This window comes from Podarcis gaigeae (assembly GCF_964106915.1).
Source record: "Podarcis gaigeae genome assembly, chromosome: 4".
NCBI lineage: Eukaryota > Metazoa > Chordata > Lepidosauria > Squamata > Lacertidae > Podarcis > Podarcis gaigeae.
This window is the reverse complement of record NC_139677.1, coordinates 35,921,122-35,936,315: the sequence shown is the minus strand read 5'-3', so window position 1 is coordinate 35,936,315 and position 15,194 is coordinate 35,921,122. Positions and strand designations below refer to the sequence as shown.

The following is a 15,194-nucleotide window of genomic DNA, read 5'->3' as shown; positions in this document are numbered from 1 at the left end:
AGATAAACCATTCACAACAATCACAAGCAGATGCTGCTTGGCAAGAAATTGGCTCACTGGATAGAAATCAACAAGCAGAGAAAACAGAAGGGGGAGAGAGAGAGAGAAAACCCCGATATAATATTTGGCACATGCCAAAGACAAAAAGTGTAAGCAGGAGGAGCGGGGGAAGCCTTTGTTCAAATCTTACTGCAGCCGTGAACTTACTAAATGGCACTATTATTCACTGGATTTCTTACCTGCACTTCATCACAAAGGTCCCAGAATTACAACAATATACACACACACAATTGAAATCACTTAAAATAACCAGCCTTAGGGAACCCTGACTTGCTTTACTGAAGTTTTGTGAGAGTTTTGGAGATAATGGGTAGGATCCTAAAGAACCAGGAGGTGCAGGAAAAGTAGCCCCTCGGACAGATCTGCAAACACTTGTGTAAGACTTTGAGAAGCGCTGCAGGAGATCGCTTCTATAGCCGTTCTCATGCTTTTCCGAGACATCCCAAAAGCAGAACATCATCTTTGGACGGCTTTTAAAAAAAAACTTTTCTCATGCAGCACTGTAATGTGGGACTTGAGAAAGCCCTTGCAGGTGTGCAAGGTGGTGGAAGGGAACCCCCGGATCCAATTTCCAAAAGCCACTGCAAAGGCTCCTGGATGAGCATGCTGGGAGAGGGGGGGAAAAACCCTTGCAGGGGTAAACTGGAGGGGGAGAAAAGAGGGGAACAAGTGATGCAGGGTGGATGGGGGCCGGAAAAAAGCTGAGAAAAGGAAGCCAAGGAAGAACGGTGCAAAGAAAAGCAGTCATTGGGCAGGTGGGAAAGAGAATTGAGCAAGCAAACAAGGAAGGAAGGCAGGAGAAGATGCACCTGGGAGAGGAAGACAAAGGACAAAAAGGAAAACAAGAAATAGTGGGGGGCGGGATGGAGACAAACAAGAAAATCAGTGAAAGCAGGTCATGAACAGAGTTGGCAAGACAACCAATGGAGCAGAGAGGAAGGAGAGATACAAAATGGGACAACCAATAGGAGGAGATGAAAAGGGTTGGCATGTAAGACAGAGATGTGAGGCTGTGAAGGGCTAAATGTTTGGAGAAGGGCCACAGCTCAATGGTACAGCATCTGGCTAGCATGCGGAAGGCTCCAGGTTCTCTCACCAGCATCTCCAGGTGGGGCTGGGAGGCCCCCCTTTGACACCGTGGAAAGCCGCTGCTAGTCACTGCAGACCACAATCATCTAGACCGGTGTTTCTCAAGCTTGGGTCTCCAGCTGTTCTTGAGACTACAACTCCCATCATCCCCAGCTAGCAGGAACAGTGGTCAGGGATGATGGGAGTTGTGGTCCAACAACAGCTGGGGACCCAAGTTTGAGAAGCACTGATCTAGAGGGACCAATCAAATTCGGCATAAGGCAGTTTCCTAAGAGCCACAGGAAAGCGGTCAGAGTGTTGAACTAAGACTTGGGAGACCCAGATTATGAACCTTACTTAACCCATGATGCAGTGTTCAAAACTCCCATTGTTATATGTGCATTTTGCAACGGGGAATTTAATTAGCGCGAGTAGTTTCTGAGCTCTGGGTACAGTAATGTGCCCAAGATTTCAGATTAAAACTGCAGAGTGGAAGAAAAGGAAGAACTTTTTCTGCCTCCCCACTTCCAGCTAGTCTCTGAAGACTGGAGAAGAGACCCTCTTAAGAATATTAGGGGGGTGGGCAGGGGAAGGACTAGACCAGGGGGACATGAACATAATATTTTAGTTGCAGTTCATTCATTTTCAGCTTTGTATTCTTGTTATTAAAAAAGTGTGCCTAGACATTCCATTCTTGTGCCCATAACCTAGGTTTAACACTGCCATGAAGCTTCCTGGGTGACCTTGCGCCAGTCACTGTCTCTCAGCCTAACTTACCTCACAGGGTTGTTGTGAGGATGAAATAGGGAGAGGGAGAGAACCATGTATGCCACCTTAAGCTCCCTGGATAAAAGGAGGGATCCAAATGTAATGAAATAAATAAAGCCAGGCAACATTTTGTAGCAAGCCTGCACATCAGTCTGTGTATATAAACTATAATTGCAAAATATCATTAAAGAGCCAGACCCAGGGATTCGGCCTGAAATGCTCCTCAGTGAACCCTAACAATGTCTCCTCACTATTACACCCACAGGAAGCATCTCTGGCAAGGGAGGGAGGGAGGCGGCACCTTAAAAAGAGGTCCCTTTAAAGTCAACTTTCACACTGAAGGAAATGGCATTATGCTCAAAATTATATGATAATCACACAGGCAGGCAGATAATTCTGGATTCCTTCCAATGGACATCTAACACAAAACAAACAAGAAATAGGTGGGAAATATTCACAGAAGAACTCAATGTGGATGAAAAGTCACCTGGGTTCTATACTCTTTGACGGCATCCAAAGGAAAGTAATTAAATCTATGAAAGACCAAAGAACTTCCCATCTGGAGGCACAGAAAGAACTAAGGAAAATTTTACCAAGAAAAAAGAAAAGAAGAACGAACTAAGAAATGCAAGCATTGGCAAGACAAATCAACAGACAAAAGCAGCTGAAGTTAAGGCCTGGTGAAACAAAACTGATTTTCACCGATTTATCTTTTTTAGCAGAGAGTATAGCTGCCCTAGCCCTAACCATGTACACACACACACAAAAAAAAGTATGCATAAAAATAACCTAGGACTGGTTGTCTGAGTGAGTGTATATTTGGGCATCCCATCACATGCTTAAGGATCAACATTTCTACTAATGCAGTTCTTTGGTTACTACGTTTGCATGCTTATTTTACACCGGTGGAGATCGGACCGAATGGAAATGTAACAAGAATAAGCCTAGACCACAATCACTCAAAAGAGAAGTGTGTGTGTGTTGTGTGTGTGTTGTGTGTGTGTGTGTGTGTGTGTGTGTGTGTTGAATTACGATGCTTATAGCATATGCAAGGGCAGGCTCTGCTATTATGGAGCCAACCAAGTGCCAAATAAAAATAGTCACACTGAGGTACCTGTTATAAAGAAACTCCCCAGCTGCTACAGCCAGTGGTCGGTGGGTGGCATAAACAAACTGGTATAAGGTTTCACAGTCTTCAGATGACAACGCATCTTCATAGTTCCTGTACAAAGACATGGTATTAACTATGTTTTGTTAAAAAGGGCATTGTTACACATGTTAACGGCATAACCCTATACATTTACTCAGAAGTCTTCCTCGGCGAATGGGGCTTGCTCCTTGGTAAGAGTGCATAGGATTGCAGCCTAAGCCTGTAAATACTTTGGGTTGGGGCTTAATTATACATTACTTTCTTGGGGCAATTGGCACTAAACTTAGTGTTTAGTCACTAGACAGCTTTGGACTTAGCTATATCCACATGGACTCATGAAACAACTTCTGTCCATTCTGTTGCAGCCGGAGAGAGACTGTAAAGTTCTGTTCTAAGTCCTCTGAGCACTGTGTCCATAACATATGACATTAAATTATATTTTGACGGCACAAACATTTATGCCAGTGTAACATGCGAGGCTCTCTGGGAATTGACAAACAATCATGGAAAAGAATGAATAAGGTAATTTGGTTACATATTTAGAGCATGAGGTGAACATTAGGCAAAGATGTCAACAGAAGCAATGTTCTGACATTCAGTCACACATGTGAAAGATTAAGTGGGGCTGGAGTTTGCAAGCCAATATCCCCAAGGCACATCAGCTGCTCTTGAGATCTTGGCACAATTAACTCTCCCACCGACTGGAAATCCCAATATGCCAGAGCTCCTACTCACAGCAAAGTTTGCAACGAACTTAAAGACTCTCTCGAAGACCTTTCTGCTAACCGGAGAAAGATCTCGAGAGCAGCGAGCCTGTGAGGGACATTATTATTATTTGCTGTGTTTGTACCCCACCTTTTTCTCCAAGGAGATCAAGGTGGCACACACAGTTCTCCCCCTCCTCATTTAATTCCCACAACCACCCTGTGAGGTAGGTTAGGCTGAGAGGCAGTGAGTGGCCCAGGATGACCCAGTGAGCTTCAGGGCTGAGTGGGGATATCAACCCTGGCCTGCCTGCCAGGTCCTAGTCCAACATTCCAACCACGCTGCTTCTCACTGGAAGTGTGGCTTGCATTGCACCCCTGCCCCGCCCCAAGTTTAATCCTTTGTATGATCAGGCAAATGCTTAATTAGTTCTGAAGGTCTGTTCTTAACCTGAAACTGTTCTTAACCTGAAGCACCACTTTAGCTAATGGGGCCACCTGCTGCTGCCACACCACCACCGCCCAATTTCTGTTCTCATCCCGAAGCAAAGTTCTTAACGCGAGGTACTCTTTCTGGGTTAGCGGAGTCTGTAACCTGAAGCGTATGTAACCCAAGGTACCACTGTACCAGAACATGGCTAAGCACTTCAAGCAATAATAAAATTTATTTCCAACCATTTTGAAAATAAGAGAGTGGTTGGAAAGGGGTCATAGTTTAGCCTTTATTATTTATGTGCTTCTGTACTTTCATACTACCCTTCACCACAACAGTCACAGGGGGATTTGCAGCAAAATAAAATGCAACAGCAAAGCATAATACGTGCTACAAAAATCAATTAAAACTACTATTTTTCATATAAAAGGTTCCAGGTTTAACCCCTGTCATGGGCTATTAAATCACCTCTCAAGGCAGGGCTGGGGAAACCTATGCTGCTCTTGAACCATGAGAAGTAACTGCTAGTCAGAATATACAACAGGGAGATGGGTCAATGGCCTAGCTCTGGATAAGACAGCTTCACATGCTTGAAGACTAACTAGCTAGCTCACAGAGAAAACAAATCCACCACATTCATACCACTTAAGGCTATCTCTAAAACAAGGAGGGGTATTTGGTTTCCCCCCTCCCAAAACCTTCAGGTCAACAAGGCAGTTCCAGTGAGAGATTTCATTGCATTGGTTTTTTAAGGAGTTTTTAACACCCACTTCTGAAACATCACAACCCTATGTAAAATAGCTAAATTGAAGAGTTCATGCAAGTCCCAACACAAAGGAAGTTTTTCAAACAATGCCTCTGCCACCCTGTGAACAATGTTGTACCTCTTGCATGTTAAGGCAGCGCAGCTCCTTAGCAAATGACCATCTATCAAAGTCAAACCTTGCCCCTATCTTGTCCTGTCCCCTAGCAGCTAATTAGCTGGCAGAACAAGCATCCCACTAGCAACTAGTTGACTGGACCTGAAGTTTCTGTTAGTAGGACAGAGTTGCAAAGCAACTGTGGCTCCAGAAAAACCACACTTTGGCTAAGTGTCTGTTCTCACTGTAAACAAGGCAAGAGCGGAGGGTTGGAAGCACAAAGGGATCTGAGGAGTCAAGGCAGACTCAGAAAAACTGCAAGCTGATCATTATCCTACTGTCCATCACTTGCAGAGAGCTGCTTGTTATTTTATTTTTGTTTCTTGTGCTTTTTAAAAAAATAAAAGTTTCTTACACAAATGATTTCAAGCACAGTAGATGCAGCTTCACCATGAAAATGTATACCGGGCATCACAGAATAAAAACAACAACAACCAAGCTTTTCAGAAACCCAGAAAACAATCAGACAATGCCTCTGAAATTTCATTTCCCTATGTATGTGTAGTTCTGCACTGGACAAGAATCAGATATACGAAGCTGCATGGAAATTTGTTGGAAAGTATGCCAAGGTATTTACTCGGAAAGAAAACCTATGCTTTGCTATGTGACATTACAGAAGCACCCATGAAGTCAACCTTTAAAAAAAACACCAAAAAACTCTAAACATTTAGCTTAGTGCATTCTAAAAATAGTGATGTTCTAAAAATATTTTAAATAAGTTCTTTTTATGTGTTGTGAATTGATTTTCCCTAAACGTATCATTTCTTTGTTAAAATATTAATAGACTACTATTTGATTAAAAAATATCAAAGCTATTTACAACAGATGAGATGAGAATCCTTGCTGGCTTTGGAGCAGATAGACACTGAAGGTGGGTGTAACCTCTGCATTAATGGTTTGCCAATTGGGACTAATATTCTTAATTTTTAAAAGGCAGAGGGGAAGCATCAGTTCTCTCTCCTCCTCCTCAACTAATTTGGCCATTGTTTACTGGAGATGCTGGGACGCGGGTGGCGCTGTGGGTAAAGCCTCAGCGCCTAGGGCTTGCCGATCGCATGGTCGGCGGTTCAAATCCCCGCGGCGGGGTGAGCTCCCGTCTTTCGGCCCCAGCTCCTGCCCACCTAGCAGTTCGAAAGCACATCAAAGTGCAAGTAGATAAATAGGTACCGCTTTATAGCGGGAAGGTAAACGGCGTTTCCGTGTGCTGCGCTGGTGCCGGCTCGCCAGAGCAGCTTCGTCACGCTGGCCACGTGACCCAGAAGTGTCTCCGGACAGCACTGCCCCCCGGCCTCTTAAGTGAGATGGGCGCACAACCCTAGAGTCGAACACGACTGGCCCGTACGGGCAGGGGTACCTTTACCTTTACTGGAGATACCAACATAACTACAAAGTAAATAGTGGGTTTTGTTTTTCAAAATAAATAAGTACCAGTTAATGGAGTCTGTTCCTTGTAAAGGTCGATACCCAGTGGGGTCTTATTTTAACTCAGAAAGAGTGGCTCTAGTTTTGTAGGCCATGAACCAGAAATTACACATTCAAGGAATACTTCATTGAGAGCAATGCTTCTGCTGCAAATATACGGAATGCCAAGTGCCAGATAAAGGTTAAGCCAGAAGGGCCTGCCGGTATTTAGCCGTCTAAAAATAAGTCTTGCCTTCGCATACCAAATCCACGTTATATCATTTTCCTCCATATTTCACTGTGACTGAGCACAAACAGAACACGTAGCAGAGAACTGAAGGTGGGGCTCTCTAGGGAAGCAACGGAAGCTTAGTTTCCTCTGAGCATTTCCACCCTCACCAACAGAAATCTCAAAAGGATCCCATTTATTTTTATGGAGGTGACCTTGGCAAGATGGCAGCATAGGAGTTCCGAAAGCCTAGAATGGTCTTCAGCTTGTATCTGGTTAAAAAAATAATAGTGAAGGGCACACCCACAGTGCTTCACCCATGATGACAATGTTAAAGTACCTCAATTGAAAGTATAAATCCGAAAGAACAAAGAAAGCTGGTGAGAGACAAGAAGAACAGGAGACGAGTGAAGGGAAGGGTGCAAAAGACAGATCTTGGAAGAAAAGTGTGGCTTAAATGGCAGGATGATGCCGTATTAAGTACTGTAAGATCAGAGGAGGCTTTGCACTGAGGTTGGGTATGTGATTATTTTTTTCATTGTAGAACTGAAGGAGTATTTGGACTCTTACAGAATTTCTCCCATCACATATAACCACAAGCAAGTACGCTGATTTTCAAATAGGCATAGTTCATTTCCAAGCTGTCAATAGAGACACTTTCTTGTAAAGTGGAACTGCAACTGAAAAATAGTGGTTTTATTTTTCTCTGTCCAGTGGGCCAAGTCATCTCTGTCAAAAAGGGGTCAGAGCTGGCAAACCTGCTGGAACTGGAAAAAGAATCTCCTCGCCACTGATGCCATCTGAGCCGCCAGTGACAATGTTGGGCTTTAAACAACACATAGAAGAAAGGAATAATCTAAATTATATTGTTAATTTTCTTAGAATTTAAAGGAGTTCCAGTCATGGGAAGGAAAGCAAAAATATAGGCTCAGTACCTGCAGTTCAAGGTATCATGTGACTTTTATAAAAAACCTACCACAATTAGCTCCACAGTACAGTCATTTTCCTACTTCAAAGACTGCCTTGTCAGGACAACACTAAAGAATGTTTTAAAAGTGTGATGTATTTCTGGACAATACTGACAAGGCAGATTTTCCACACTCCTTCCCTATATTTCCTGCCGGCTAGATCTCCCTGCTTTTTACCAGCCAAAATTCCTTCCTCCTCTAGTGTTAAACCCTTTCGCTATTTGTAGATCTATGCTCACACACCAATATTCCCTTCTAGTATTTCCCCTTCAGTCATCTTTCCAATTGCCTAATCACTAAAGTGGGGCTTGTTTTCAATGTTGTTTTCCGAACTCGCCGAACTTTAGCCCAGTATTTCCAGTGCTCGTAAGTTAATAAAGTACAACGAAATAATTCTAGTGAACTCCGCATGCTCAGAAGGTAATATTTCATCCCTCATCTCCATGAAGGACTGTTATATCCCTGTTTCATGCCAGCTGTCGCCTCTGAAAATCTGAGCTAAATGCAGGGCGATAAAATTCATGGATGATTTTTAACACACTCTCTCTCAACACACGCATACACATAGCTGCGGCAGTGTAAAGTGGTTGATAAACACAAGCAGTGCTGAAGAACTTTGGGGGGTCCTGCTGGATCCTGCCTGAGGTGTCAGATCTGTAGCAAAGACAACCAGGAGGACAGATCTGTAGAAATGTAAACCTATGAATTAGCAAAACGACCTAGAGCATTCCTATGACTAAGTCGCCCCGGGTTTAACTAATCTACAATGCCAAGACAGCTGAGCATTTGTACTCAAATCCTTGCTGCACAATGGGAATGTCATGAACACCCGGGATTATAATAAATCGTGTCACCTGGAATTAGAGCCTCTCTTCTGGTGCAAAGGCATGAAAAGCATTTGTTCAGTTCAGAATTCAATACAGTGGTAGCCTTGGTTAACGAACGACTTGCAAGTCGAACGTTTTGGCTCCTGAACGCTGCAAACCTGGGAGTGAATGTCCCAGTTTGCGAACGTTCTTTTGAAACCCGAATGTCCAGCACGGCTTCTGCATCTTCCAATTGGCTGCAGGAGCTTCCTGCAGCCAATCGGAAGCCACGCCTTAGTTTCCGAACGTTTTGGAAGTCGAATGGACTTCCAGAACGGATTCCGTTCGGCTTCCAAGGTACCACTGTAATGGAAGTGGAAGGCTTTTTTAAAAAAAAAAAAGTTTGATGCAAATTGCTAGACTTGATGCAAAGGATTTCATTCGACATAAGATAGATTTAAGATGGTTAACGCTGAGCTTGCCAAAAAGAGAAATATGCTTTTGAAACCTTTCCACATATTATCTCTGTCTTCCCTGAACACACCTTCTCAGTAATTAGACCAAATCCACAGGGCTCTATGTGACTTTGGAGAACCAGCTCAGCAACAGATGGAAGAAGAAACAAAGGCAACAACAAGGCAGTCTCTCGACTCTACTAGGATTTTAAATAGGAAAAGGAGAACTGCACTCACATGTCACAGATACAGAAATATGTGTTAGGATGCGCTTGAATTCTTTTCTTCCGACAAAAACTCTTTGGTGTTGCAGGCTTAGGTTTCAGGCTGCAATCCTATGCATGCTTACCTGGGAGTAAGTCTCCTTGAACTGAATAGGCCTGACGTATGAGTAGGCAGTCCAATAATTGAGTTCTGCTTTCCTAATAACATGTGTTGTTCTTTAAACACTTGGACTATAGTTTGCGCTGTGCAGCGACAACAGCAAAGTCAAAAATGCTGAACAGCTGCAGTGCCAATGCAATGCTTGTCAGTTCAGCTGTAGAACAAGAGTAACATTTAAATGGTTTAAAATTCATCATTGTATAATAACAAAGGCACGTGACCCCTCTTAGCACAGGAACAGAATGAGCACAGAGACAACTGCACTGTACTTTGTTCTACTATCAATGCACCAGGAAAAAGCAAACACCACACAGAGATGACACTATGGCGATGTCCACAGGGATCATCTGTCTGCCGTGGGAGTTGCTTGAACAATGGCTCCCCCAGAATTGAAAAAGGGAAATTATAGCACAAAACCAGTGTGAACACTGAATAGGTAACCAAACTGGTTAGCATCTATTCACTGCTGTAATATATACACAAATGAAATAACCCCAGCAGTGCCAGACAAACTAAGGCTTAGATCTGACAAACTGCAAGGCATAATTTATTAGTGAAACAATTTGACAATATTCCACTATTACTTGCAGTGAACTAACCATATCCCAAAGAGGTCACCCACCGAAAGTGTGTATTTGAGCCCCTACTCCTTTTTTCACAAACTGGTAACCTTGTCTGAAATATCACAGAAAACTGCCTGGATGAATATACATTCGTACCTTGGAAGTCAAACAGAATTCGTTCCGGAAGTCCATTCGACTTCCAAAACCAAACCGTGGCTTCTGATTGGCTGCAGGAAGCTCCTGCAGCCAATTGGAAGCTGCACCAGACGTTCGGTTTCCCAAAATCGTTCCAAAACTGGAACACTCACTTCCAACTTTTGATCGTTCAGGAGCCGATTTGTTCAGGAGCCAAGGTGTTTGGGATCCAAGGTACGACTGTATCTGCACAATGTTGTGTGGATAGGGGTGAGCCACCATCTCATTGCTTGCGGGTGTCATTTTAGAGCAGAGGTATCCAACTTAATTTCCTCTCTAAGTTGTTTGATTCCAGCTCCCATCAGCCCAGCCAGCATTCCGTCAGGGATGATGGGAACTGCAGTCAAAAAATTATCCAGAAGGAAACTCATTAGCTAGCCCTGTTTGGGAACACTGGCATAAGCAGTTGCCATACTCAAAACAAGAAGAAATGCTCCTAACTAGCAATTGAAATAACCAGGTTTATAAGTCAAATAAATCCAAAAGTGAAATCACATTATTTGCATAAATATAAAAACAATCCATAATGCTACAGAATGTGTTAATCTTTGCAATATGATGTGTCAGATTCATAATAAATCTGAGAAATTTGGCACTCACATTCATCTATGCACAGTTGCCGATGTGGCACAATATGAGGGATTTCTCTCTCTATTATTTGCACTCAGCCATCATCACGCTGTAGTTTGCACAACCGCAAAAAGGTGCCGCTGTGAACTACAGTGTGAAGAGAGGCAGTGGATGGGCAGCCCAGGCTCCTTCATGCACACCCTATCACCACGGAGGGACAAGTCTGAACAGGCTGTGACAGCCCCCTAGCTCCTCCACCTGCCAGCCTCAGGGCCTCAGATCTTCCAGCCACCCAGTGCCTCTGCTGCCTGCTTTCCTCCTCACTGGTTGGCCTGGGCCTCTGCTGCTGCTACCAGCACTGACATGGGTTAGAGTCAGCCTGGGCACAGAGGGGAAGAGGAAGCTGCCCAGAAGCAACAGTCAGCCTCAGCATCTGTGAATAGGATGAAGAGCAGCAGCAGCACAGGGACAAGAAAGTTGACCAGAAACAGCAGCTCTCCTCCCTTGGGATCCACTGTTGCTGCCGCCACCACCAATCAACATGAAGAGTGGCAGGAGCAGCAGTGCAGGGGGAAGCCACCCAGAAATGGCAGCTAGCCAGTCTTGGGATCTGGAGCAGCATGGGGTGGAAAGGGGAATGTCTAATGTCTAATGTCTAATGGGTTACTGTGGGGGAAACTAGGGAGACTAGGGAGAGTGGGAGGAGAGGGTTGGTGAGCACAGTAGGCAAGTGTGCAGCCCCAAGTCTTAACTAGTTATAGTTTGCATCTTGCACCCAAGTAGACTTTAGATTTGAATGAAAAAGTTATTTACTGTGACATGAGCATCAAGAGTTTCATGGCTTGAACTGCTACTTCATGGTCCCTGTCCAGAGTCATGGACACAAGTCGATCCTAATGGATGCAAACAAACATTAAGAAAGATGTAAAGATTCTGTTCTGGAGGTCTTTGCTGAAGAAGTTATACTTTTTTGACAGAATGCATGCTTTTGAGATTTACGCTGGTTTTTTCAGTTTGATTAAACTAGAGTAAAATCTGTAAGTTGAGATGGCCACAATGAAATGCATCCAGGGAGAGAGAAGAATAACTCCTTAGTGACCCATATTTGAAAAGCAAATAAGCATTGTGTTTGTGACATAGAACTCATGGCCCAGAACTGTTCCACAATTTTTTTTAGTTCGGGTGGTGATTGCTCTGACTTGTAATGGATGGTTTGTAGCACCCCCTGCAGGCTTCAAGATCAGAATTCTTCAGTTTAAAGCTGTCACTGATATCTCAAGTTGGTACAGCGGACGCTCGGGTTGCAAATGTGATCCGTGCGGGAGGCACGTTCACAACCCACAGCGCTGTGTCTGCGCATGCACGGGTTACAATTTGGTGGTTCTGCGCATGCGCGAGAGCCGAAACCCAGAATAAACCCGTTCCGGTACTTCCGGGTTTGACGTGGTGCGCAACCCAAAAACGCACAGCCTGAAGCGTCTGTAACCCGAGGTATGACTGTAAATCCCGAATACATAGATGAGTCTCACTACTGCAGAGATAGTCAAAAGTACAAAAACACAGCTTCCCTTAATTGGGATCACTTTAAAAAAGAAGAAGCACTTTTAGTCTTTTCTTATAATAGTTCAATAGACTACATCATTAGAAGTTTTGTTTTCACATTTCAAAACTCCGGCCTTAATAATTTCCCTTCTGTTTTGTTGCTAAGTGATCCATGTCACAACAAACAAGACTGGAGTATGGCACAAAAATATATTAGAAACATTCCAATACTTGTCTATTAGTATATACATACGGAAAGGGTCCAAAATGTTCTACCATTTTTTTTACATTAATTGGTCTCATGTGGTCATTGAGGACAAGCTTTATAAATGGGAATGGGTTGTCTGTACTTTAATTAGGAGTTTTAAAAAAATAATAATCCCCATCTATTTCAAGAAAAAGGAAAGTCCTCCCTTTTGTAGAACATGATTCAAGACTATGATTCAAAGTCCCCAATGATTCAATCTTTGATCCTGGCATTCTTGACTGCAAAGTACCAAAACATCCTGCAAACACTGACATATACTAGCAATGCATACAATGTTCACGTCTCTGCACAGCAATTCAAACAAAGTTGATGAAAACAAAAGACAAGGCTCCAAATGGGTTGTGTTCATATGAACCTCTCTCTAAATAAGAACCTGCTTTTCAAAGCCTGTTTTCTGTCCAAAGAGGAATACTAAACCAAGTCCGATCTGCTCCGATCTGTCCTCTTTCAATGTGGCAACATGATCAGGGCACCATCCTTTAAGGCTTCTTGCCTGAGAGCCAAGGACTCTCCATTGTGTTAAATGGATGTAGACTGGAGGTCAGGTGGTCATCGTAATTTTGTGTGATTAGGAACAGCTTTCCAGCAATAATGGCAAAACCACAGCATGCCTATCCCATGGAGCAAACATGTAAAAAGGAAGGCTTGCCTCTTCCAACTTCACAGATCGGGTATGTCTAAAGCTATGTCTTGGTTATGTCTATAAACTAAAGCTAGTTTAACTCACCTCCTTTTCCCAGAGAAGCCTGGGAACTGAATTCTTGTGAGGAGCCCTACCACCCTGGCCAAACTAAAACTCCCAGGATTGGGTCACGGGCAGAAGGGAAACCATGTCATTTAAAGTCGCGTATATACAATATACCCTTGTATATCAGCTATAAAACACTTCCCATTTAAAGTTATATGTAATTTACACCTTGTACACCATTGATAGGCCTAAAGTGATTCAGGGTTCAGCTTTGAAAATGGTCAGCCCTCCAAGGCAAACCAACCAGAATATTCAATCTGGGAGACACTTATTGTTCAAGCTCACCTTGAACCTGCAAGTGAAGAGATCCATTTTACAACCCAGCGCTTTCTGGCCAAATATTCCCTGCAGGCCCTGAAGGCACTTCAGTCGGACGTCAGGTTGCTGGAATACAAGATGAAATAGAAGATGAAGTTCACTGATGAGACTATGCAACTACTGGAGTTATTCAAAGGACAAAAAAAATTCAACTGGCACTCGGCGAACATTTCCCCCAAACTATGACCTTTGTGCAGTCAACAGAGCACCATTCATGCACAAAACTGAGGTATCAGCAGGCTTGAGGCAACCCTGACAATTACAGAACTACAAAAATCTGCAGCGGGGTGGGTGGGAATAAGAGGGAAACAAACCTCCCCAAACAGTCTGATGAGGGCTGATCACACTCAGTGGCCACACAACAGGGTATGCCTACTATGAAAGGAAAGGAAGGAATAGAAAACCAGAGCAAAAAGAGGAACGGGGACTGGGAGATGGTTGGTTGGCTAGCTGGTTCGAACCCTGAACAAGAGCACTCGATGCTGCAATATTTTGTTGCAGGTCCCACTTGTGCATATGAGTAGCAAACTCAGGTGCTCAGATGTGATGGCTTGCATATGCTCTTTGCAATAAGCACCCTCTGCTCACTCAGAGAGATATTTACAGTTCTTTATTTTACATATGTAGAAGCAGCACAGTACAATCATGCATCCGAATCCTCCAGTTCAGATTCGGGGAGTGGTCTTCTCCGGCTTCTCCTCCAACAGAAAAGGCAGGGAAGCTTCATGGAACGTCTCTTGTGCTTTAATCCTCTCCTTTTCTGTGCAGAAGGCACAGGCATAATCTCTCCGTCTGTTCCTGAACTTCCTGTGCGGTGCTGGGGCTCTGCTTCAGCATCGGAGAGCCTTCCCACCTCCTGGCTCTCTCCCTCTTCCCCTTCCGTCACTTCCTCTCTGTCTCTTTATGACTGTTCCGGCTCTGACTCATCTCCTCCCTCCCCCCCCCCCCAACTCAAAGGCGTTCCTTGCCTGTCCTGTGACATCAGGTGGCTATGCAACCGAAACAGGATTGCGAAGAAATAGCAGCGAGTGATTAGCACACTCTGGGGAACCTCAAGGAAGTAGAGGAGAACTCTTTAGGGGTTTTCCCTAACGGGGCAAAAAACAAATAAACCCCAACCTGTATCCTATATGCACTTTCCTGGAATCAATTGCCACTGAACTCAACAGAGCTCACTCCTGCCTCACTCAAGGCACATATGGTGTTACGTTCAATTATTGCTTTACTTTAAAAGCAAAATAAAAGAAGAATGCCTTTTCAACAAAGAAGAGTTGTCATGCAAGAAATCTATAAAGCCATAGGTGTCCGTATATGTCAAAATTAAATTAAATTAGTGGCAAGGCAACAAAGGTAGATTTTGTGTTCCTTTATGGTCACCAAGAGGCCTATGCTTTTTCAAACTAAAAAACCCTGTTTTTTAGCATGATTTTAACAGTTTTAGATTGCTTCCTTTTAAAAACTTCAGGTGTGTTCATCGCCCTGGACTCTTTTGGGAGGAACAGAGGGATATAAATTCAATAAATAAAAATGTTCGAAAGATAAACACTCACCCATTTATTATGCAGTGCTCTGGGACATTACTGCCCTTGCTATATTTTAACCTACTTCTTATAAACCTCAGTTTCATGTAGACAGCTATCTGGA

General features: G+C 43.6%; 1 protein-coding gene across 10 annotated transcripts in view; it reads right to left on the bottom strand.

Annotated features, from left to right (window-relative positions):
- The window catches only part of LOC310842373 (cohesin subunit SA-2-like), a 57,414-nt gene that overhangs the window by 25,072 nt on the left and 17,148 nt on the right, over window positions 1-15,194 (bottom strand). For all 10 annotated transcript variants that reach the window (XM_083734192.1, XM_083734193.1, XM_083734198.1 and 7 more), the window contains 3 exons: window positions 13,518-13,616; window positions 11,488-11,567; window positions 3,011-3,118 (listed from right to left, as the gene is read on the bottom strand). In XM_083734192.1, coding sequence (XP_083590318.1) covers window positions 3,011-3,118; window positions 11,488-11,567; window positions 13,518-13,616 — 287 coding nt within the window. The remainder of the gene's footprint in view (window positions 1-3,010; window positions 3,119-11,487; window positions 11,568-13,517; window positions 13,617-15,194) is intronic.